Genomic DNA, 22734 nt, shown 5'->3' on the forward strand with positions numbered 1-22734 from the left:
ATATAGTCTATTTCAAATTGAATATACATACTATATATATATTGCATGTATATGTGTGTGTGTGCTTTTATTCCAAAATAAACAGTTTCTCTCCTCCCACCAGAGTTCACTTCCTGGGAGTGATATGTGTCTATACTCCCTGCTCCCCCCACACCACCATGTGCCCTTGGATTAGAGCTCACTCACCTGAGCAAGGCAGGTGCTGGCATCCTCACCCCTGTGCCCTGGTCACTGCCGTGGCCTCCGTCTTATCTCCCTGTGTGCAGAGACTGCTTCTCTGCCCACCCCTCCCATGCAGGACCCAGCTTCCTGAAATACACAGCACAATGCGTCTCTCCTGCATTCAAGATCAAGTTCCGATTCCTTAGCACAGCACAGAACACCCTTTCTGAGCTTGATCACATCTTTTACTTTTCCACGCATCCACTTTCTAACTCTACAAAGCAAGGGAGAGTTTCTGGAATGTCTAAGTCACATTGCAGAGTTGTAGCTTTGAATATCATGGTGTCTCTCTGGAACCCTTTACCCTGTTTTTCATCTGCTGAATTCAAAGTTTATAAACTTCCAGCCCCAGGTCATACCAGGCCTAAGTATGTATTTGGGGGCCTACCTAACAGTAAACCTTTTAAAAATCAGAGACCGATATTTAAAACTCAAGAGACTGGTCATAATAAGATGTCCTAATTTCTGGCTCTTTTTGAACAGTCAGAAGATCTGGCAACATGGAACCACAGTAATTGCTGGAGCGGGGAAGCAGCAGTGTCCCTGGGTGTGCGTGGAGGTGGGAGGTGTATGCTGTATTTCTCCAAGGTTCACACCTCTCCCTGCTGCCTTACACTGAGTTGCTTCTTACATATGTGACCTGCCTGATCCTCAAGGCTTTTGAGTTTGAGATGTCTAGATTCACCGTCCTATCAAGTAGCAAAATTCAGCTCACCTTCTCCACAACTTCCCGACCCAGAGCCCCTCTAACACTAGGTACAGCAGGCCTGAGGACCTGAGGGCCTGGCGGAGGCTGGTGGTTTCTTGCTCCGTCTCAGTGGTAGATGACAAGATGCATATTGATAAAAATCAAGCAGAAGCAGGCGGAAAACCCAGGGACAGTAATTTTCACTCAAGTAATGTGCAGAAAATAAAGTGCTAGAAAAGAAAATTCCAGAGCTCTGTGCTTGTGAGACACCTGCGTGGCTGCTTTCTTGATTGAAACCTTTCTGACCAGCCAACTGGTAGAACAGCATGAGGAAACCAGCCTTGGCCAGGAATACTCAGACTCAGCTGTCTTCAGGTGTCAGCTGGGGTCTTCATCCCCACCCCTCCCACTGTGTTCTGTAGGTACCTGAGACTTTGGGGAGAGAGAGGTGGGAGAGAGCTTCTGCTCCCTGGGTCCTCCCTTGAGCCTCTTCCTAATTGCTTGGGGAAGCCCAGAGATGGGATCCAGCCATGCTGATTTAGGGCTTGCACCCAACCAATGCCACTGGAGTGGTGGCAGGTGGGAGAGGGTGGTGGCTCCCAGGACTATGGCCAGGTCCATGCTAGAATCAGGTGTTTAAATGGGGGCTTGGGAAGAACCCCGCTCTGAAGGACAATATCGGGAAGAGTAATACAGCAGAACTCCACAGCTGACCGCCTCCCTACACTGACCACCTCCCAAGTTGACTTCATTTTCCTATTCTAGACACCCACCACATGCTCGTACCAGTACAGTAGGCCTAGTTCCTTATGTTGCCCGCCTCCGTATGTTGACCACTGTGTTAGTCCCTTGGGTGGTCAATGTACAGAGTTGCTACTGTCATCACCAGCGTGAATCCTGCCTGGGCTCTGGCCCTGGGGCAGTCCTTGCTGTGGCTTTCCTGCTTTCCTCCTTCCCGCCCACCCCACCCCCAGGAGCGGGGCACTTTTCGTCCTTGCATTTCACTTAGAGATGTTATTTGTCATGGGCAGAGACTGACTGGGAGGGGACAGCTGAAGACAGGAGTGGAACCTGTCTTCTCTGCTTGTAGATGATCTCCAAATCAGGAACTAGATGCAAAGGTGGCAGGGGAGGGGGTGGTGGTGGTCCGGACTTAAGCTGAGTCAAAACTGGGACTTGGGGTAATCGGAACAAAGTGACAAGAGACACCAAGAGGGCAAGGCCGGGCGGTCAGTGTCCCTGGGCCACCACACATGACTCCAGGCAGATGCCAGAGCTTCCTGGCCAGAGTGAAGAAGGGAGGTAGGAAGTGAAGTCAGGGCGAGGGGCGTGTGTGCAGGGCCCTGTGCCCTCTGACTATCCTATGGCCTCCCTCTTGAGGGATCTGACCCTGTGTTTTGACTGTTTCCACCAGATTCCGGTAGGAGATGCAGGCTGTGCGCAGGCTGGAAGGCTGGTTTCGGTTACGAACACCCTCAGGTGAGAAAGGCAAAGATGGGGTTAATAGGTACCCTGCTCCTTTGCTCCTCCCATTGCCCTGAGTACCAGACTCCCAGGGTGGGCTGGGCCTGGACAAGTCCCATGCCTTTTCGCCCCACAGTCCTTGCTGGTGCCCTGGGACAATGGCTCAGAGTATCATGGAGGGCGTCATCTCCAGGGGTGCCTCAGAGACTCACCTTCTGCCCACAGCTCCTGCCATCAATTTCTTATAGATTTCAGGAAAGAAGGCTGGAGTGAATGGGGACAGTCTGCCTCTCTTTGGGGTTTAGAATAATTGAAAGGCAAAGAGAATTCTTCACCGCTGACCACCGTGGACTGACAAGTGGACAGGAGATTTAACCTTCTTCTTCTGAACAGATCTTACGCTCTGGGAAAACACCTGGGGACATGAAGGACACACTTGGACGAGGCGATGCTTCAGGCAAGTGTAGGGTGAGGGTGCACAGAATTATCCACCACCTGCCAGGAGGAGGAGAGAAATGGCACCCAGCCCGCTCTCCACAGAAACATCTCTTCGATACAATACTGTTTTTAAAAAAGTACCAAAAATAACATGGGCTTTGGTGTGATCCCTGCTCCATCTTAACTAGTGGAGTATTCTAAACAGAGTTTCCTCACTCCTTAAAACAGGTAAACTGTGAAGAGCAAAAGAAATAGTGAATGCAGATGAGAGCTTGGCAGATGCTGTTTTTACTTGATTAGTGTTCTAAGAAAGTAAGTTAGAGCTGAGTTCCTCTGTCTTGCCTTCTTTTTGTTCCAACTCACATGCATTTATTGAGCACCGATTATGGGACAGGCACTGAGCTGGACGCTGGGCTCACAGCATCGATGGAGACCGATTGTCCTCAGTTTGAAGGAGCTTAGAATCTAAATTTGCGAACATCAAACACACACTCGCAAACACCCCAGCAAAGGACCTGAGCTGTAAACACCTCCCCACACACCAGGCGGCACTGAGAGGAAGTGAGGTGAGAAGCAGTGACAGAGGGTAGCAGGCTGTGTGGAGACTCTGGAGAGGACAGGACAGAGCTGTTTTCCGAGACAGCACTGTCAGAACCCTAAGGATGGAGGGCAGCCAGCCACGCAAAGGGCCATGGGGACCATGTCAGGGAGAGGGGTCTGCCCGGGCCATGACCCCAAAGGCAAGAAAGAGCCAGGTGGATTATGGATCCCAATCTCCCCGCCTTTAAAACACGATGGTTCTGGGCCCTCCTCACCCCAGCAGGTGGTCCCAACTTCATCTTCTTCCCGGCCTCACCCTTGCTGCTAGGTCCCATCGTCTCCTCTCCCCCTTTCCTTCCCTCCCCTCGTTTCTTGGCCTTAGTTTTACTTATTCATACTCTCTCCTCCTCCTGCTCTACCCTGATCTGTTTCTCCTTTCTTTTCCAACCTCCCACAAGGCCAGTCCGTTCCCACCGCTCCTGTTACCAGAGAGCTCTCTTTGGAATCATGCTTCACCCCACCATCAAAGAGTTCTCTCACCTGTCTCCAGGGACCAGCTGTGGACTAAGCCCGAGGGCCCCAGAGCATCCTCCCCATGGGCCAACCCACCAGGAGTGCTCTCCCCTCTGGCCCCTGCATTGGTCCCTTGGTTCCCTCTTACCTGACCACCCGCCTCCATGGCCTTTGCTGCTTTAGTGTCTGTTTCCAACTTTCTAAATCAGGGCAAAAACCAGGGCTTAATCCCAGGGTCTTTGCTGCTTTAGAGATTTCATCAACACCAATCACTTCAATGACATCACCCCCAGAATGGCTCCGTATGTCATCTCCTGACTTGGCTCCTATGTGTGGGTCCCTGGTTGCCCACTATTGAGATGATGGTGCACAAGTGGTTTCCCATGTTACGGGCTCAGCTGTTGTACCTATAAGTTAAAAGTGGGTGGGTAGACTGGCCTCTTCATGTCTCTCCTTGCTGCAGTAATTGGTGAGTTTTTAATGTCTGCATTTCCACAAATGTGAACTCAACCCCTTACAATCATGTATAAAACTGAACTCAGCACAGGTTTGTAGGACACAGCTTGCCCTCCGGATTCCTACACACACAGTGGGCTCAGTTGCTCTCCCAGGCATCACTGACCCTCCATCACCGAGAGCTGGAGTGCTGTCATTTCTTCTCCATAACCGTTACTCCCTAACTCTCTCTGCCTCAAACCACCCTAGCTCCGAGCTCAGTGCCACTCCTGTGGCATGGTCTGGGTGGTCTTCTCAGCTCCTGCCCCTTCGGAACAGTTTACATGTTTTTGTATATACCCCCTTCGGAGCACTTCAAGGGTCCCAGCTGGCCATAGCTGCTCCTCTGAAGCTTTGAGAATCCTTTGAAATGTATGGATCCTTTGCCCAGAAAAACACCTATAATTTCAAGGGGTTCTTGGATTTCCTGAAACTTATCACAGACTCTTTAGAGGTCATTGCACCCCAAGTTAAAGCAAAGAAACCCCCAAAGAATCAAGCCTGAGTCCCTTAGCCCCAGCAGCCTAGCCCTAAGCCCTCCATCCTACTGTACTTCCCGGCATTTTGAGGGGCTGCCAAAGCCTCTGCTCAGCCAAGTCATGAACACAAGGACCTCCTTGTTATATGCTGGGGATGGCTTTGGTTCTGGACATTCTCCCCATCTGAATCACCAACCTCAATATTTTTCTAGCTCAGTCCTTCCTTCAAGTCACAGCCTGATCTTATTTTCTGCAGAAGTGTCTCAATAGTCCCCAGTCCTTCATGAGGACTCCCTCTTTGGAGGTCCTAGAGTACGTACGAATCATCAGTACTCACGTTGTCACCTTTGCTTCTTAAGGTGACATGGCCAGGAAGACAAGGATGCAGCTAGTCTGGTAGACTATAAACCTGGGATATTTGTTGGTGACATTGGATTTCCCTGATAGCCAAATGAAGAAGGCTTCCACAAATCATCAAATTTAAGTATGCTTGAAAATAGCTTTTCTTGTATTAGAATGTTTATTGCAGCCCGATTCATAATTGCTAGGTCAGGGAAGAAGTCCAAATGCCCATTGACCCATGAATAGATCAATAAATTGTGGTACATGTACACCATGGAATTCTATGCAGCCCTAAAGAAGGATGGAGACTTTACCTCCTTCATGTTTATATGGATGGAATTGGAAAATGTTCTTAGCAAAGTATCTCAAGAATGGAAGAAAAAGTATCCAATGTACACAGCTCTACTTTGAAACTAATTCATAGCTTTTATAGGAATGTTATAACCTAAATATAGCCTTAGAATATGGGAAGGGGATGGGAGGGGGAGCTGAGGGGGTTGGATGGGGGAGAGAGGGTGATTGGTGGTATCACCTCTATGGTTTATCTTACAAGGGTACAAATGAATCTTTCTAAAAGCAGAGTATGAATGTTTTAACTCAATAACTAAGAAAATGACATGAAGGTTATGTTAACCAGTTTGATGAGAGTATTTCAAAATGTATATGAAAACAGCACACTATATCTCATGATTGCATTAATGTACATAGTTATGCTATCAGAAATAAAAATAAAGAAAGAAAGAAAGAAAGAAAAAAAAGAAGAAGAAAATATCTTTTCTACATTCGGTTACATGCGCTCACGTGCCCAGACACTGATCCTGCTGTGATACAGGTTCTGCTGGGGAGCCTGAGAGGTGGGCATGAGGATGTGATGGACCCGCTCCTGCAGGTGTCCCAAGCAGTCTCATGGAGACATGACAGTGAAGGGCGCAGGCCTGGCAGACAGTCGCTGCTAGTGTTAGTCTGTCTTCCTATTCCCCTAGAGCAACCTTTTATTTTGATTTTTTTTAAGGTTTTTTTTTATTAAGTCAAATACACATAGATTATGAATACATTTATGCATATGTGGGGTACAATGTGTTGTTTTTTTAAATTAAATCATAGCTGTGTACATTAATGCAGTCTGGGGTACAATGTGCTGGTTTTATATTTTTAATATAGAGCAGGTGGTAGGTGAAAATAGACCAGCACCTATTTATTGCCCTGCTCTAAAATTTCAGGGCAAGGAATTCAGAGGCATAGCAAAGGGCTTAGCTATTTCTTCTCAACAGAGAGGCTCCCTAAGACAGCTACACAGTCCCGCTGTTCTAGAGCTGGAGAAAATCTGTACGTTCTTCTAACTCACTTTTTACAAATGGGGAAACTGAGAAGAGGCCTAGAGGTCCTGCCCTAGGACAATGGTCCGCTGGTGGCAAATTCATGACCAAATCCCAGAGCCATGAACCCTCATCTCCAGACATATTCCTCATCATCACACATGACTCTCCCCTGCCAGATCATACTCCGTGAGAACCTTCTCTGCTGCGTCCATCTGTGCACATGCCCGGCACCCAGCACCCTGTAAGCACCTGTGCAGAGTGAATCAGATGCATTTTGGTCACACATAGCTTTGTGATGACTGTACACACATCACGGGACCTGACACAGAAGCCCAGGACTGGGGAACCTTCCTGACTCTTTTCCCAGAAGCTGTGAGGGCCTTGCGAGGCTGCTGGGTCTGCATCTAATTGGGAGCAGATCAGCTTTTCCAGTAGACTAGCGCAGTCTGTGCTGGTGACATTGCAACCCTGCACTGGAGAAATAGTTACTGGGCATTTACCAGGTGTCAGTGCTGGGTACACAGAGATGAACAGGACAGAAATGAGCTCTTTTCTTATAAAGAGTCATCTAGCGGAAAACGAAAGAAAAAAATAAAAAGAACAAAAGTAAAAATACCACCAGAACAACACTCTCTTTTGGCTAATCTCTGCCTATTTCCAAGAGAGAAAATAAAAACACTACACAATGGGACTCTGATGAAGACTGAAAATCCCAAAGTCAACACATTTTACTTTATTTTATCTCAATTGATCTCAGCTCCCAAATATTTGAGCTTCAAAAGGTAAGATGAGGTACCATTAAGCCAGCCAGGCCACCATTGATTTGAAAACCCCGCTCCATGCTACAGGATTGAGGAGGTCGCAGACTCTTATTAATCTTCCTGTTATCAGCTTGATCTCAGCCTGCCAGGAGCCCGCTCTCCTGATTCCCAATTCTGGCCACATCCCTCCAGTCCACTGGCTTCTGCGTAGGAGGCCACACAACCTGTTAGGGACTGCGTGAATCAGCCTGCTAGAGATGTCTACACAAAGGGTGGGCTGGTCTTTCTTCATGGAATCAGAGGCAAAAAGGAAAAGGGGCTTCATCTATCAGGCAGAACTTAATGGATTTCACATCAGACTATTGGTTAATGTAGCCCCCACCACATTTTCTCTCCTTTGGCCATGGAGAGAAATATGCAAATGATCCCAGAATATCAGGGACAGAGGCCTGTCTGAGCCACCCTTAAGGAACTAACTGGCTTCCCTTCCTGCTTCCCCTCCTTCCTTTGCTGTCTTTTCCAAGTGAGCCCCTGTGGTCTGCCAGGCACTGTGCAAGGAGCTGGAATACGGGGTGGGGGGCACTGTGCAAGGAGCTGGAATATGGGGGGATACTGTGCAAGGAGCTGGAATATGGGGGGGCACTGTGCAAGGAGCTGGAATATGGTGGAGATCTGCAAGGGTCCCAGCTCTCATGGAGCTATAATCTTGCAGGCTGGAATGATGCCATGTAACAAATGTGAAGTGTGTGTAGAGGTGCCAAAGAGAAGCAGACGGCTCCAGGAGACCATAAGCTGCAGCTCTGACCTAGAGGTGTGCAATAGCGGGGCCCCTCTTGGGCAAAAGCATCCTGTCCTTCTGGCAAGACCATCTTGTCTCTGAGGAACAGTGGTGCACCTTGTTTAAACCATCCGTAAGACGGTTTCAATTAAGGATTCTTTTGTTGTGTGTCGGTGTCGGGCCGTTTCCCAAATACAGTGAAAAATTGTTTCTCTGACTCTAGGTACCTCTTTGGAGGATTAACTCAGTCTGTAAAAAAGTTTCGCAAGGAATTTTCACAGCTTCTCTGCCATGTGGCAGAGGACAATCCCGGGGCAGAAGGAAGCCTGGAGCATCAATGCATAACTTCGGTCCTTTTCAGGGTCTGCCTTCGTGTTTTCTGCTAACTAGACTTTATTGACTTAATACTTGACTCACTTAAATGAAAACGTAAATGAATTTATCACAAAAGGAATCTTTATACATCACTACCATAAATAGAATACCAATATTCCTTGCCCTAAATAGAAAGTAATGGCAAAAATAAATACAATTAAATTCTTGGCTTTCAGCCTGCCCAGAGGCTTTCTTTATCTGGAAGAGCAGATTGGTTTTACAAGGCTCCCCTGTACTTGTCTCCACCACCCCAAGAGGCCTCCCCCCTCTATTCCTGTGCTTTTTATAACTGAGAATGAAGGCTGGAATTAGGCTTTGGTCTGGGCAGGCCACCAAACCCACTCAGGAACCCCCAGAACTCTAGGGAACAGTTCCTGTATGTGCCAATTGTGAAGTGGGGCTGTTTGCCGTGCAAGTGATCACATCCCAGCCAAGCTCATTAGAAGGCTTAATAACACAGCCCATGAGTGCTTTGCTGTCCAGCTTCTCTAGAAATTTCCTTCAAGCGCTCCAGCACCAGGTCAAGGCTGTTTCTGGACACACTGCAGCCTCCTTAGGCTCATTGAATAAATCAATTCAAACTGTACTTAAGATTTCTCCTGGCAGCACCTCAGGTCTTGGGCCTCACTGAGGGCAGAGGAAGAGAGAAGGAGTCTCCTGGGATTCAGCATATGGCCAGCCACCCCTTGATGAAATTCAGGTTCTTTTTCTATTTATTAAGTGGTTACTCTACCCAAGTCTCAGTTTACCATGATGAAACTGGAGCTTCATCATAAATGCATGAAAACAATGTATGAAAGACTCCGGGTGTTCATACCAGCATCCAACAAGTGGCTGCAATAAGAATCATTATTCGTTTTGCCGACATCCATATGAAGATCACTCTGGGCCAACTCTGTGATGGGCAACGAGATACACTGACACGTTTCCCTGGGGTGATGGGTCAGAGTCACAGCCCAGAGCACAGGCTCTGCAGAAGGCAGGGTCACCAATCACTCCCACCAGCAGAGTGCATCCCCTGGGGTCTTGCAACAGGGCAGATTCAGAGCCAGCAGGTCTGGGTAAGGCCTGAGTTGCTGCATTTCTACAGAACCTCCAGATGACAGCCATGTTGCTTATCTGAGGACCACACATGGAAGGGCGGGGCTCTAGCCCTGGAGTTCTTAAAGTGTGGTCCTCGAAAGGGTAGCAGCACCCCTAGAACCTGGTAAGATGCAGATTCTTAGGCCCCACTGAGACCTGCTGAATCAAAAACTCCACAGAGGGCCCAGCATTAAGTTTTTATACAGGAAGGAGCCCAGGAGATTCTCAAGTTTTACAATCAATTCAGCATTTCACGCCTCCCGGAATCCCCTCACTTGCTCTTCCTGCTGTGTTTTGGGAATCAGTGCAGCTTGAGCATTAAAGGGGAGAGACAGCTGCCTAGCCCAGCAGGAGCCAAATCCTGGGAGCTGAATTTTGGGATTCTTTTCGGTGCTCGGTGCACCGTGAGCCAGAAACACTATTTAGAGGCTGCCCCTGTGCAAGTGATAAAGTGAGGGACTGCGGGAATCTGCACCTGAGAGGGACCCCATCTGAGTTTCCCCACCACTCTGTGCTGTCCACACAGCCTCAGCACTTATCAAAACTTACGGGCACCCTCACTGAATACAGACAGACAGGCCACCAGGTATTCAGAGTGGCCGAGTAAAACAAAGCAAAACAAAAAGCATGTTCCCCACTTTCCACAGACCTAAATCCCTGCTACTTGGACCATTTCCAGCAAGTGTATGCAAACATATTCATGTAAAGTAAGGGTGTGCATTTATATCTATTTTATATCCTGCCTCTTTTTCTCTCCCCCTCTTCCCTCCCTACCAGGCTTTTTGGCACTATATCGTTTTTTTAATTAAATAATATTCACATTGATGTTGCTTTGTTTAAAACCACATCTGTGCTTTTAAAATGAATCTACGTGTCCTGAACACCTGCCAGACACCCTTCTGGCTGTTTTGTGTGTGTGTGTTTGTGTGTGTTCTTCAACTGTGGTAAATGTACATAACCTGAAAGTTACCATCTTGATATACTTTTTAAGTAAAAAATTCAGTGATGCTATGTACATTCATATTGTTATGTGGATATTATCACCATCGGTATCTAGATATTATCACCATCGGTATCTAGAACTCTGTTCATCTCGCAAAACTGAAACTTTATACCCATTAAACAGTTCTCCCTTTCCCCCTCCCCAGCCCCTGGCACCCACCATTCCACTTTCTGTCTCTATGAATGTGACTACTCTAAGTAACTCGCAGAGTCATGCACTTAGGTAAGCATTTGCCCTTTGTGACTGCCTCGCTTCACTTAGCACAACATCCTCAATTGCACCATGTTGTACCGTCTGTCAGAATTTCCTTTCCTTTAAAGGCAGAATAATATTTCAGTGCTTTGGGCGACACCTATGGCTCAAAGGAGTAAGGTGCTAGCCCCATATGCTGGAGGTGGAGGGTTCAAACCCAGCCCTGGCCAGAAAAAAAAAAAAAAAAACTGCAAAAAAATATTTCATTGTGTTTGTGTATCCATTCATCTGTCACTAGACACTGCTTCTCCCACCTTGGCTACCATAAATAACGCTGCCAGGAACATGGGTGTACAAATACCTCTTTAAGGCCCTGCTTTCAATTCTTTGGATATATAGTATTCTCAGAAGTGGAATTGCTGAATCTTATGGTAATTCTACATTAACTTTTTTGAGGAACCATTCCACTGTTAATCCTCAGAACACTGTGAGTTGGACATTAACCCCATTATACAGACTAGAACACTGAGGCTCAGAGAGGCAAGCTCACTTATCTCTCTGAGGTCATACAGGTATAAAGTGCATCACCAGAGACTAGAGCCTCAATCTACCAATAGTAGCTTCCAGTGGTTCTAGAAGTACAGCCCCCTGTCCTGAATCATAAGCTGGCCCTGAGAAGAAAGTGTTCGTCCTCAGAGGTACGGGAAAAGCAAGGCTCCATGTCGGGAGAGATACCCAACAAAGACCTGGGCCAGTCATTCTGACACTGCTGGGGCTGGAGGGCAGCTCTGGCAGGCTGGGGAAGGGTTACAGAGCCTGGCTGGCTCCGCCACGCAGGCTGGGCTAGCGCGGGTCTTTCTCTGGCACGCCATCTGTCAGCTTGCTGATGCCTAAGCATCCGGCCTGCCTAAGAGCCTCTCTGCCCAGGCCAGGACAGAACGCCACTGGGAGTCTTCCCTGTTGCTTCTCCTGGGAACTAAACCTTTTGCTTAGGGTACAACTTGGGCATCATCTCCCCTCCACTTAAAAGTCAAGTCCCAAATTTTGGGAACCTCAAGAAGTACACTTGAGGAGCCCCTACACTGCTCAGAGGCCAAGAGTGAACCCGTCCCCTGCCCTATCAATCTACCAACCCATTTTCTGCAGTATCTTGTGTGTTCTGCCTTCATTATTTAAGATACGCTGGCATTTACTAAGAAAGGAGGTGTGAATGAACCCTGGGTATCACTCCTCTGAGTGCAGCCAATATTCTTGTTCCTGAAATTAGAGCTGGAGAAAAATAATAACAAGCACTCACACCTGGCGGGGAAGAGCCCGGGTGTGTCTGTTCCTTCCTCAGCAGCCCCGAAAATGTTGATCCCAATGGTGACAGGTGATGGCTGCCACTATGTTTGGGGTGCTACCTCACATCAGGGAGTCTCTTCCATAGTCTTAAAAGCTTCTAGTACCGGGTGGCGCCTGTGGCTCAAAGGAGTAGGGCGCCGGCCCCATATGCCGGAGGTGGCGGGTTCAAACCCAGCCCCGGCCAAAAACTGCACAGAAAAATAAAAGAAAAGCTTCTAGTGCCCCGTCACAAACTCTCTGTGTGTTACAGGAGATGGGGTAGAGTGTGGGAAGTTTAGGGCAGGAGGAAGGAGAGTGGGCAGCCAGGTCACTTCAGGACAAGAAAAGTGACTAAGAGCAGGTGGGTCCTGGAGTCAGGCAGACCAGGGTGGAATCCCAGCTCCTTACTTACCAGCTGTGTGACCACAGCAAGTCCTGGAACCTCTCTGAGCCCCCATTTCCTCATTTGCAAATGGGCACGCAGGGTGTCTGCGAGGACTGAGGTGACCGGTGTGTGCGCTCTCAGCAGAACAGTGTCACCTGCAGGAAATGGGGCTCCTGCCACTTCCTCCGTCCCTCTCTTACCTGCTAGGGTCCTCCCAGCCTGGGCAAGCTGCGCACTGACCCTTCTGTCTTTCCCCAGAAAAAACGTGCCTTCAGGCCTTAATCATTTGGGTTGTTTTTCTCTCCTCTCAGTCTCTCTCTCTGCTAATGAGATGGTCAAACAAATACTTCAAATAAATGCTGGCTGGAGAGCCACTCTGATGGGGCCCAGTGGGGACAAAGAGGTGGCTGCAGGGGAGGGCATGGGAGAGGCAGAGGCAGAGGAGCACCCGGCCTCCAACCTTCATCTTTGGCTGCCACACGCCGTTACGGCCTGGGCTCCAACATGCTGCCCCTTAGGGTTGACCAGCATCACTGCCTCCCAGCTTTCTCTTTCCTACAGACCTTCGGGTTTTCAAGGCTTTCCCCTTGGACACATGAGCATGACATCTTCCCCGCCGGACATTGTTTAGTACACCATTTTTGGATAATTTTCTTGTTCCCTGGGGTCTGGGTTCCAATCCCAGCTCCGTGCCTTACTAGCTGTGTGACTTTGGCAGGGTTATTTAACCGCTCCGTGTCTCAGCTCCCTCCTCTGTAAAATGGAGAGAGTAATAACAGACCTCCTCAGACTGTTGGGAGGGTTACAGGGGTGAGCACGGCTCACGCACTTAGAGTATCATTGAGCGTACAGCAGACACACGCAAAACCCAATTCATTCCGCTGGCATCAGCCTCTATGGGAAAAAATGTGCAGGGGTGAGGTTGTGTTTCCAGAAGCAAGCCCTTCAGTGTGCCCTGAGGACCCAGAGCCCAGACTATCAGATTTCAGTAACACTTCCAAGAACTTGGCATTGGGGTGTTACCTTGGGGTTACCAAACTTCGCTACCAAGGAGGAACACGATAGCTACCATCATCCTCTTTCATAAAAGAAAGAACATCTTAGTGCCCCCAAAGGAAAAAAGAACATCTTCTCAGAATATAGAAGAGCTCTTCTCAGGCAATGACAGCTGGCAACTTGAAGCTGTTAATAATCACAGCGACATTGGGATTTTTCTCTTTTCTTTTTATTCTCCTTTTTGGTCTCCACCCATCTGCAGACTGGCATTCAGGCACCACTGACCGACGGGTTCTGTCAGCCTTCTACCATGGACTAAGAGGCTAAAGGAGGAGGAAGCGGAGGAGGAGAAGGAGGAGATGGAAGAAGAGGAGGATGAAGAGGAGGAGGAGGAAGAGAAGGAAGAGAGGAATTGTTGCCTTAAAACTTAAAAGGGGTCAGCAGAGCTGAGTCCTACCATCTTCCTCCAATAACAGCTAAAACAGTGCTGGGAAACCCTCTGACAGAGCCCAAGCTTCCTGCTTAGAGTTTGAGAACTCAAACATACACACCCACACAGCAGAGTGGGACTCGGATTCCCGAGGGGAGCAAATCTGGATGCCAAGTGTTGCAAAGTGCCGGGCGGAGCCATGGTTGCCAACATGTAGTGCAGACACTTGTCACGCGTGCTGAGGCCACTGCTCTCTCCCTGGTTAGAGCCATTCCCTCCACACCACCACAAAGTCAGTGGCAGCCAGAGCAGAGCAAACATGGGGACAAACAGGTCCTGCAGGACACCAACGGCTTCCTAGCAGGGTGACAAATTGCAGGCGACTGGGGGGAATTCAAACCCACCCAGCTGCCACCCAGGAAAGTGACTAATCTCAAGTTAAGGACAAGCCTTGGCACCGGAGAGATGGCAGTCAAGCAGCCACAGGGGACAGTGTCTCACCCCAGGGTGCCTCTAGGGGAGATGAGCCTGTCCCTGTCCCCTGGCAGGAGACTGCCACCTGACTCACCCAGCTGGGGGCAGCAGGTTCCCATCCTTCTCCATCTGTTTCTTGAACTCATTTTTGCTTATGACAGCTGAGGGAGATGAGACTCCTGAGCTCATACAAGGTCCAGTGGCCCCAAGTCTGGACCTGTCATCACAATCCCCTGGTCTGACCCCCTGGGTTTTATTTTAAAACACCACTTTAAAGGGCTTAATAAGGAAAATTTTTGCAATGACACACACTGACCTGACCTCATATTTCTTACTCTCTCAATGTCTCCAACACTCAGCTTCCACCATCCCTCCCAGGGACTGGCCCTTGGAAGGAAACAGCTGGTCCCAAGTTCCAGATCTTCTCTGAGTGCCAGGATGGAAGGCCTGAAGGTGATCAAGGTGGACAGGGCTGGCTTGTCCTCTCCAGGCAGAAGGAGGGAGGTACCCACAGTGGCACAGGGAGTGGCAGAGGGCTGGAAAGGGCTCTCTGGAGAATCCAAGCAGAGGCTTGGAGTCTGGGCTCTAGATCTTTGCTTTTCCTCTAAATGGGCAGTTGGCAGATACCAAAGGATTCGTCTTTTTTATAATTCTTTGGCCCCCAAAGCTCTGAGACAATAAACAATATCACAGCCAGACTGCGCCTTTCACTGCGCACATAGGAAAAACTGGATCTTGGGTCAAGTGGAGGGTGTTTAATTAATGTACTAGAGAATAGTATGTACCTTTGGTGGTTGAGAGGCCAATTGCTTATTTTTGCCATATCCTAGGCCTGAGTTTCCTCATTCAAAAAATATTTTACAGGCTTCCTCTACTAAACTATATATTCATCACCAGGGGCTGGAGAGAAAGGATAAATAAGACACGATTGTAGAATTCGTCTCCATAGGATGTTGGCATGACAGACACTAAGGAGGCACACAGCAGGGGCAACTCGGCCAGACTGTCAGAGGGCATGGAGTCCAGGAATGCTCTGCAAAAGATGTGACCTAAGACCTTAGCCTTGAAGGTGGAGACAGAGCAGTCAAAGGAAATACCGGGGAGCAGTGGGGGTGGGAGAAGAAAGCAGGAAGGATAGCATGTGCAAGGAGGGTGTTGCAGAAAGGAGGGCCAGCACGTGCAAAGGCACAGAGGTATAAATCTACTTGTTGGAACAGTGGGCAACACAGAAAGGCTGGAGCCCAAGGAGGCTGGGGAGAGAGGAAAGGACTAGCTTATGCATTGCTGTGTACGCTCTGCTAAAAGCAACGGGAGCCTTTCTAGAATCTACTCTCTCTAAGAAGTATTTATAATTTGCAATTTACAACATTTCCAATTTGTAAAACCTAAAACAATTTTAAAACCTAGCAACCCTGCTTTACAAGGCGAAAGAGGCCCTGAGTGGTGAATTGGTTTCTAAGATGGATATCTATTTACAATTTAAATTTGATGCTAGGAACAGTTGGCAACAGGACTTGGAGCAAATGAGTTAAAACCAGCTCCTATTTTATCCTCCAATCATGTCTACACTTGAGTGAAGTACACCAGGACTGGGGAGAATAGACTCTTTTTTTTTAAATTGCATCGCCTTGAGCAATCACATCTGCTCCTTACAGAGTGCCTGGACTGCACCTGCTCAAGGTCATTTTCTCTCCTGTCCACCTGCACTCATCCACTGAGAAGCACACTCATCTCACTCTTGGCTGGTGGCTGTGGTTGCTGCCTGCTCAGGGATCTTGACATGGCTGAGGATCAGAGTAAGTCCCCCCTCATCCAGTACTTTCCCAGAGCCTGATGTGTGGCTGCAGTGAACTAGGAACCCTGGGCACAATGTACCGGGCAGCACCAGTTCTGATCGATGAGACATCTATCCTAATAGGTTGGTGCTGGAGAGGGCCCAGTTGTCAAACATTTTCACCAGTACCCCTGCTCCAGACGCCTAGCTGCCCAATTGGGCAGCATGTAGAATGGGGAAGGCCTATTCTGTTGACATCAGAATCAGGTCTGCAATGGGACAGGAGCTTTCCCGCCTCCAGGAGTTTTAGTCCAGGCCTCTGCCCATGAGTCTGGGATGTTCCCAGGCCATGGCAGGTGCAAGCCAGGGTTAATGCCACTCTATCCTCTAGTGGCACTGAACTTGGTTGGACCAGGGGGATATAATGAGGAGATGAGCCCTGAGTTCCCCTCCAGTCTTCCTCATCCACATTCTCTCTTGTTAAATTACTGAAGGGGAAAATTAAGGGCTGGCCGGATTCTTTCTTTCTTTATTTTAAAAAATCTTTTGGGCCAGCTCGGCACCTGTAGCTCAAGCAGCTAAGGCGCCAGCTACATACACTGGAGCTGGTGGGTTCGAATCCAGCCTGGGCCTGCCAAACAACAATGACAACTATAACCAAAAAAAAAAAAAAGTTGGATGTTGTGTCAGGTACCTGTAGTCCCAGCTACTTGGGAGGCTGAGGCAAGAAGATTGCTTAAGCCCAAGAGTTTGAGGTTGCTGTGAGCTGTGATGTCATAGAACTCTACCCAGGATGACAGCTTGAGACTCTGTCTCAAAAAAAAAAAAAACAAAAACCCTTTTGGGCCTTTGGAAGAACCCCGGATAATGAGTTAGGATGACTAGTCTTGGGACCTATTCCCCAATATTTGTGCAGGGGGTTAAATAATTCAGAGGACAGAGCATGGGGTTCAGCCTTGTGAAGAGCCAGGGTCAAGCCCTTGCCTTACCTCCCAGGAAGTTATACAACTGCACTGAGGCTCAGTTTCCTCATCAACAAACTGGGGATAGCAACAGCACCTCCTGTACAGGGGTTTGGTGTAGCCCAGAGGATTGAGTGAGTGCTTCAAAGCAATTATCATAGCGTGTGGTATACAGAGCACAGCACACAGGAGTTCTTATTGCCAACAGAAGGTGACCTCTGGGTTGCCATAAGGATGCAACACATTTAATGTCTGGAAGGCAATGAGAATGCCCTTGGCTCAGCAAATGCTCAATAAATGTTACTACCATCATCATCTTCATCATTGTCATGATTGCTATTGTGACCATTCTCTGTCACTCATATTCTCTTTAGCCAGAGTTCTCTACTCCTTCATGGGTAGAGGAGCTCATCTGGGGACTACAGCACTGGGTTACCAAGGAGGAGACCAGAGCAGGTCTGCCCTCCTGTAACCAGCCAGGGTGTGCTCTTGGACAAGTGGTGCTACCTTTCAGGAAGAGGTTTGTGTAGGGGGAGCTCTATGCTCTCTTTCTGTTCTAAGACTCTGAGTCTTAACCTTGCCCAAGGGTGACCATGTGTGTCCATCACGGCACCAGAATTGTAAAGATATTTATCCAATAGATGTTGAGGCCGTGCCTGTGGCTCAGTGAGTAGGGCGCCGGCCCCATATACCGAGGGGGGGGGTGGGTTCAGACCTGGCCCCCGGCCAAACTGCAGCAAAAAGATGGCCGGGCATTGTGGCAGGTGCCTGTAGTCTCAGCTACTCAGGAGGCTGAGGCAAGACAATCGCCTAAGCCCAAGAGCTGGAGGTTGCTGTGAGCTGCTGTGATGCCACAGCACTCTACTGAGGGTGACAAAGTGAGACTCTCTCTCTAAAATAAATAAATAAATAAATAAATAAACAAATAACTACTTTCTGTGTGCCCCATTCTGGGGACACTAGTGGTGGGTAAGACAGCCACATTTGGCACTCAGCTCATGGAAGTTACGTTCAAGGTTAAAGCTCAGATCACAACCAGAAGACTAGTTTATAACTTGGTCCAACTGACTCTAAAACTTGGGAGGCTGCATGAGTTGATCAAGGGCTGTTTTATTAAAGTCCTACCCACTTTCTGACTTAGACTTTGAATTCACATCTTGGCCACCAGGCAGAACTCTCTGGATGCTTTTCAAGGAACTTATCTTTCTACTTTTTTTTTTTCTATTCAATCCCAGCCGAATGAGAGCAAGAGAGTCAAAGATTGAACTTTGAAAATAATCACTTATTACGGCAGACACATTTGTCAGAAATAGCCCCTATAAGAAAGCCCTGCTCTTCACCACAGGGCATATAATTCAGGCCAGATCTCTGAGATGACCATATTAAAAAGTCTCATATTATAAGAAAGGGAATCAGAAAAGTGAGTCTCAATTTTATTCCTCCAGACAATACACATGTAATTTACTTTCTTCTTTCACTTTTCCGTCCTTAATCCATGGAAATTTTATCCCCTAATGGGGTTGGTTCCATCTTCCCTTCCTTGCTAACAGATCACAAGGTCCCATTCTTGCCCTCATTCAGTGCCTTCCAGAAACAGCCATCCTTTCCCAGAAGCATTGTTTTCTCGCAGGGACTGACACTGGCAGGTAATTTGTAATCCTTCCTAGCACAGGAGAACAAGTTGAGAAGGGGGGAGCTGCAGGGCTGGTGCAGCAGCATTGTGGTCTTGGGTATGATTCAAGGTCTCTGGAAAGCGTATGGTGAGGAACACAGAGCCTTCTCCAGAACCTCACTGGCCACTTTACCAGGGCACTGATGGGCACAGAGCCCAGTTGCTCAGAGTTGGGGTGGTTCCAAGGACTAAATAAGTGACTGTGTGTTAAACCCTCACTTGTAAGCAGACAGAAGGTGCTGTTGGGATTCCTGTTCTTGGGCCATGTGTTTCCTCCCCTACCCCTGGTGAAGCCCAGATGTGCCTCCATTCCTGTGTGTGGGGCTGGCCACTGGTGGGACTGGACTGTTGGTCATGTACAGAGTCCATTCAAGGCAGCCACATCAGACTGGGGGAGGGGCTTGTCTCAGGCTTGGGTTGGAACTGCTCAAGCCAGGGGTCAGCCTGAAGATGAGAGGCAACAGAGGGAAGAAGGATGCCATGGGAGAGACATTTTTCTTTTCCTGGGATCAGCCCAGACAGGGGCAGGATAAAATGTAAGGACCCCCCAGGTGAAACAGGTCACAGGGTACACACCCAGAGCAGAAGAGCTGTGTGTATGTGTGTGTGTGCGTGTTTATTAGCTCAGGCCTTGGAGTTTCTTCCTCAATTCCCTGTTGGAACAACCTGATGTGGGGAGTGCAGGCTTCACGTGCTTCTGACAGGAAAGTGCAACACGCGTGCAAAGTGATCTCTGGATTGCATTTTAAAAACTAAAAGTCCCCCGCCTGTAGAAGGGGTTTGGTGGAAGTTCAGTGAGTGGATGCCCTGAGGATCCCTGCAAGAGCATAGCACTTAGCAGGACAAGGGCAAATGCTGGCCACATCACAAAGGTTGGCAAGGGATCTGGGCCAGGCAGAGCCCACATGCGAGAGAAAAAAACCAGGAGCCCAGAGGAAGACCCTCTCACTGCATCTTGCGTCATTCCAAGACTTGAGTCCTCTGATTGAGTTCCACGTTTCTTTGAGGCAAACAGCTACAGAAAGTAGCATGTTTATCTCCGCGTGGGAGCTGGTGGCACGTCTTGTATTAACAGAACAGCATTTGTGAAAGTTTTCGGAGCTCTTGGAAAAATAAAAAACGGGAGGAGAAAAAAGCGGTGGAGTTCACGGAAGGAATTCTGGGGAGAAGGGCAGAGGCTGGAGGAAAGAGGCGAGCAGGAAGGGAACCTGCCCCAGGTTTGGGTCCTTAGGGTCTTGGCATCTTGATCCCAGGACCGGCATCTCCCTCCAAAGTGGGGGACCTGACAGCGTTGAGGGCCCTCAACTCTAGCTGATAATAAATGAAACAAATGGGACAAAGGAGGGGCGCGTGTGGTGCGGGACTCGTGAAGAGTGCCTGGCTCGGTACAAACCCCACAGGGGAAGGGACGTGCTGCCCTTTCTGAGACCTCACCTTCTCCCTGTCCAGGGCCAGGAAGCTCTCTCCTTGGGCCTTCTAAGACCCTTTCTACCTGTCCATAGTCCTTGAAAGGCTCTGGAGAGGGGCCAGACTCGCCGTGCAGGAGGCTGCGGGGCGGGGCGCGTCTCAGCCTCCGGGACACACTGTGCGTCCCGCGCCGCAAGTGCGCGCTCCAGGAAGTCTTAAACCGCAAGAAGCCCGGGCTTGCGGCCCCGCCCCACCTCCACTGTGATCCGGGGAAAAGCGAAGGCGAGATCACGCGCCAAGGGGCCCAGAAGCCCACCGGCGGCAGTACAGACTTTCCCAAAAGGGCTCAGTCTCCGCGCTGCGAGCGCACTGGAACCCAGGGTCGCTGGGATCGCTGCAGGTTGGCGGTGCGTCCAAAGCCAGGCAAGAGCCAGGGGCCTCAGCCCAGCCCCGCGCTCCCTTTTCTAACGGTGCCAGTCCCTACGCCCGGCTTCTCGGCCGGCGGGAGGCGCGTGTGCCTGTCTCTGTGTACTGAGGACATTCCCCTTCCCTGGAGCCCGTGCAGAGCCCCCGCCCTCCTCTCCGGCTCGGGGAGCCCCTCCCCCAGCTCAGAGATCCCCGTGCGCCCCCTGCCCACTTTGCCAAGGCGAGAAAACGGCCGAGCTGGAGACAAAGAAACTCCTGCCTCCCTCCACTCTCGGGCCCTCCGCCCGCCCGAGACACTCCCCGGCGCCCTCCCTCGACCCCGGCGACACTACGCTTGGACTCGCCGGGAATGGGGGGCAGGGTGGGTGAGTCCGCTTCCCGATGCCGGCCAGCTGGGGGCTGCCAATGAACCCCGCCCGGGGACACCCCACAACAGCCGCGCCCCCATCCTCCTCTCCCCAAACCGTCCCGTTCCCCGGCACCGCTACCCCTGCTCAAATGTCCCCATCTCTACAGCGGACAGACAGGGGGGCGCGGCGCACACAAAGCGGGTGGAGGGGAGAGTACGGGCTGTGGGGGAGGGAGTGATCCCTCCAGGGCTCGTGGCACGGGCCCGGGCGCAGCTATTTACCCAATTTCTTCTTCGATCTCCGAGATGTCTGCGAAGATGAGGAAGACCACGAGCAGCGTGAGCGCGGCCAGCATCCAGCTCCGGAACTGCAGCTGCATGGTGGGTTCGCGCCCGCCGGGACCCACGCGGGCCGGCGCGAGAGCAGGGGCTGGAGGGCGCAGCGGCGGGCGCGGGAGGCTCCGCGCCGCGCGCAGCGTGGCAGACACCCTGCGCTCCGGGCGAGTCCGGGCCGGCGGCGGCGGCGGCGGCAGCAACAGACAGGGGTTGCTCAGGCGCGGCGAGCCCGCCCGCTCCCTCCCGGCTCCCGCCCGCTCCTCCCCTCCCCTCCCTCCCCCGCCCCGCGCCCGGCTCCGCGCGCAGTTTGACAGCTTCGCTCCGCGCCTCTGCTCCCCTCCTCCCACCAACTCCCGCGTCCAGCCTCTCGCCTCTGCTTCTCCCGCCTGGCTTCGTTCAGTTCCCGAGGGCGCCGGGATACGGCGGGAACCTGTCACTCCCGGCCTAGGGAGGCTGGGCTCGGGGCACCGCATGCGACCGGGTACCGAGCTGAGCCCAGGAAAGAGCGCGCACTGCCTGGCGCACCCCGCCGGCTGGCAAACGCCCCCCCTCGCCCGCTCTTTGTCCAGCGCCCTCGCTTCCTAGCAAAGTTTTCCCGACACAAAGACTAACACCTGGGGACAGCCCCAGCGCGCGCCAAGGAGGCGGTTTCAGCTAGGCAGATGTTTCGGCAGTTGACGAATTAGGAGTGGAAGTGGGGGAAGGGAAGGGGAGAAGAAATATCCAAGACAGGCCAACTTTGGGAGAGATGCTGATTGCAATTTGTGGGCGAGGTGCACAGTCCGCCAGAAATCACTCCCTGCACGTGGTCTCCATTTATAGAGCGGCGACTCGTGCGGAGAGATCTCTGAGTGGCCCTAGGGCAAGGCAGTGCTGACTAGAACACTCGGCTGCTGCCCCACTGGCTCCTCTGCTGACAATTGCAGACTCACCGCCCGCCCTTCTGTGGCCCCCGTGGTGCTGACTCCGAGTGGCCTTCATTTCCCCCTTACCCTCACCTAGCAAAATCAGTAACTCCCTGGAGTCCTATCTTGATCGAAAGGCCTTATAGAAAAATATGGCTCCCACGAGGGGTAAGGCCTGTTCATGCTGAATATTTTGCGCTTTCTGGGCTTAGACAGTTTAACTCAAATTACATTTCAAACCAACCACTAGCCTGGGGTGGGAAGGGTCCCATTAAGTTTTACTGGAATTAGATAATTACCTTTTTTTTTTTTACACTAATTGTAACAATCTCTGAAATCATGAAACATAACTTTCCAGAAATGGTTATCGTTACTGCTGGAAAGTGTCCCCCAGTGAGTGGGAGGGGCAGTACAGCTGTGCCACCAGGACGACTTGGAGATATTTGGGGAGAGGCTTCCGGCAGCCAAGGCCCTTCAAGGCTATATGGTGCAGAGATAAGAGGGCCTTCTGATTTCCCCATCAAAGCACTGATTGTGGCCAGTCCCTCCACCTCTAAGGAGGGGCAGGAGGGAGGATTCCCAGGGAAGAGTGCTGTGGACTTT

General features: G+C 50.3%; 1 protein-coding gene across 2 annotated transcripts in view; it reads right to left on the reverse strand.

Moving 5' to 3' along the window:
* Positions 1-21361, reverse strand: part of ST8SIA2 (ST8 alpha-N-acetyl-neuraminide alpha-2,8-sialyltransferase 2) — a 63701-nt gene extending 42340 nt beyond the window's left edge. The window contains exon 1 of one of the 2 annotated variants that reach the window (XM_012804447.1): positions 21173-21361. In XM_012804447.1, coding sequence (XP_012659901.1) covers positions 21173-21270 — 98 coding nt within the window. In that variant the 5' untranslated portion in view covers positions 21271-21361. The remainder of the gene's footprint in view (positions 1-21172) is intronic. The other variant, XM_012804448.1, reaches the window with a different exon arrangement.
* Positions 21362-22734: the final 1373 nt, after the last annotated feature.

This window comes from Otolemur garnettii, unplaced genomic scaffold (assembly GCF_000181295.1).
Source record: "Otolemur garnettii isolate 467f Iridium unplaced genomic scaffold, OtoGar3 scaffold00029, whole genome shotgun sequence".
Lineage (NCBI taxonomy): Eukaryota > Metazoa > Chordata > Mammalia > Primates > Galagidae > Otolemur > Otolemur garnettii.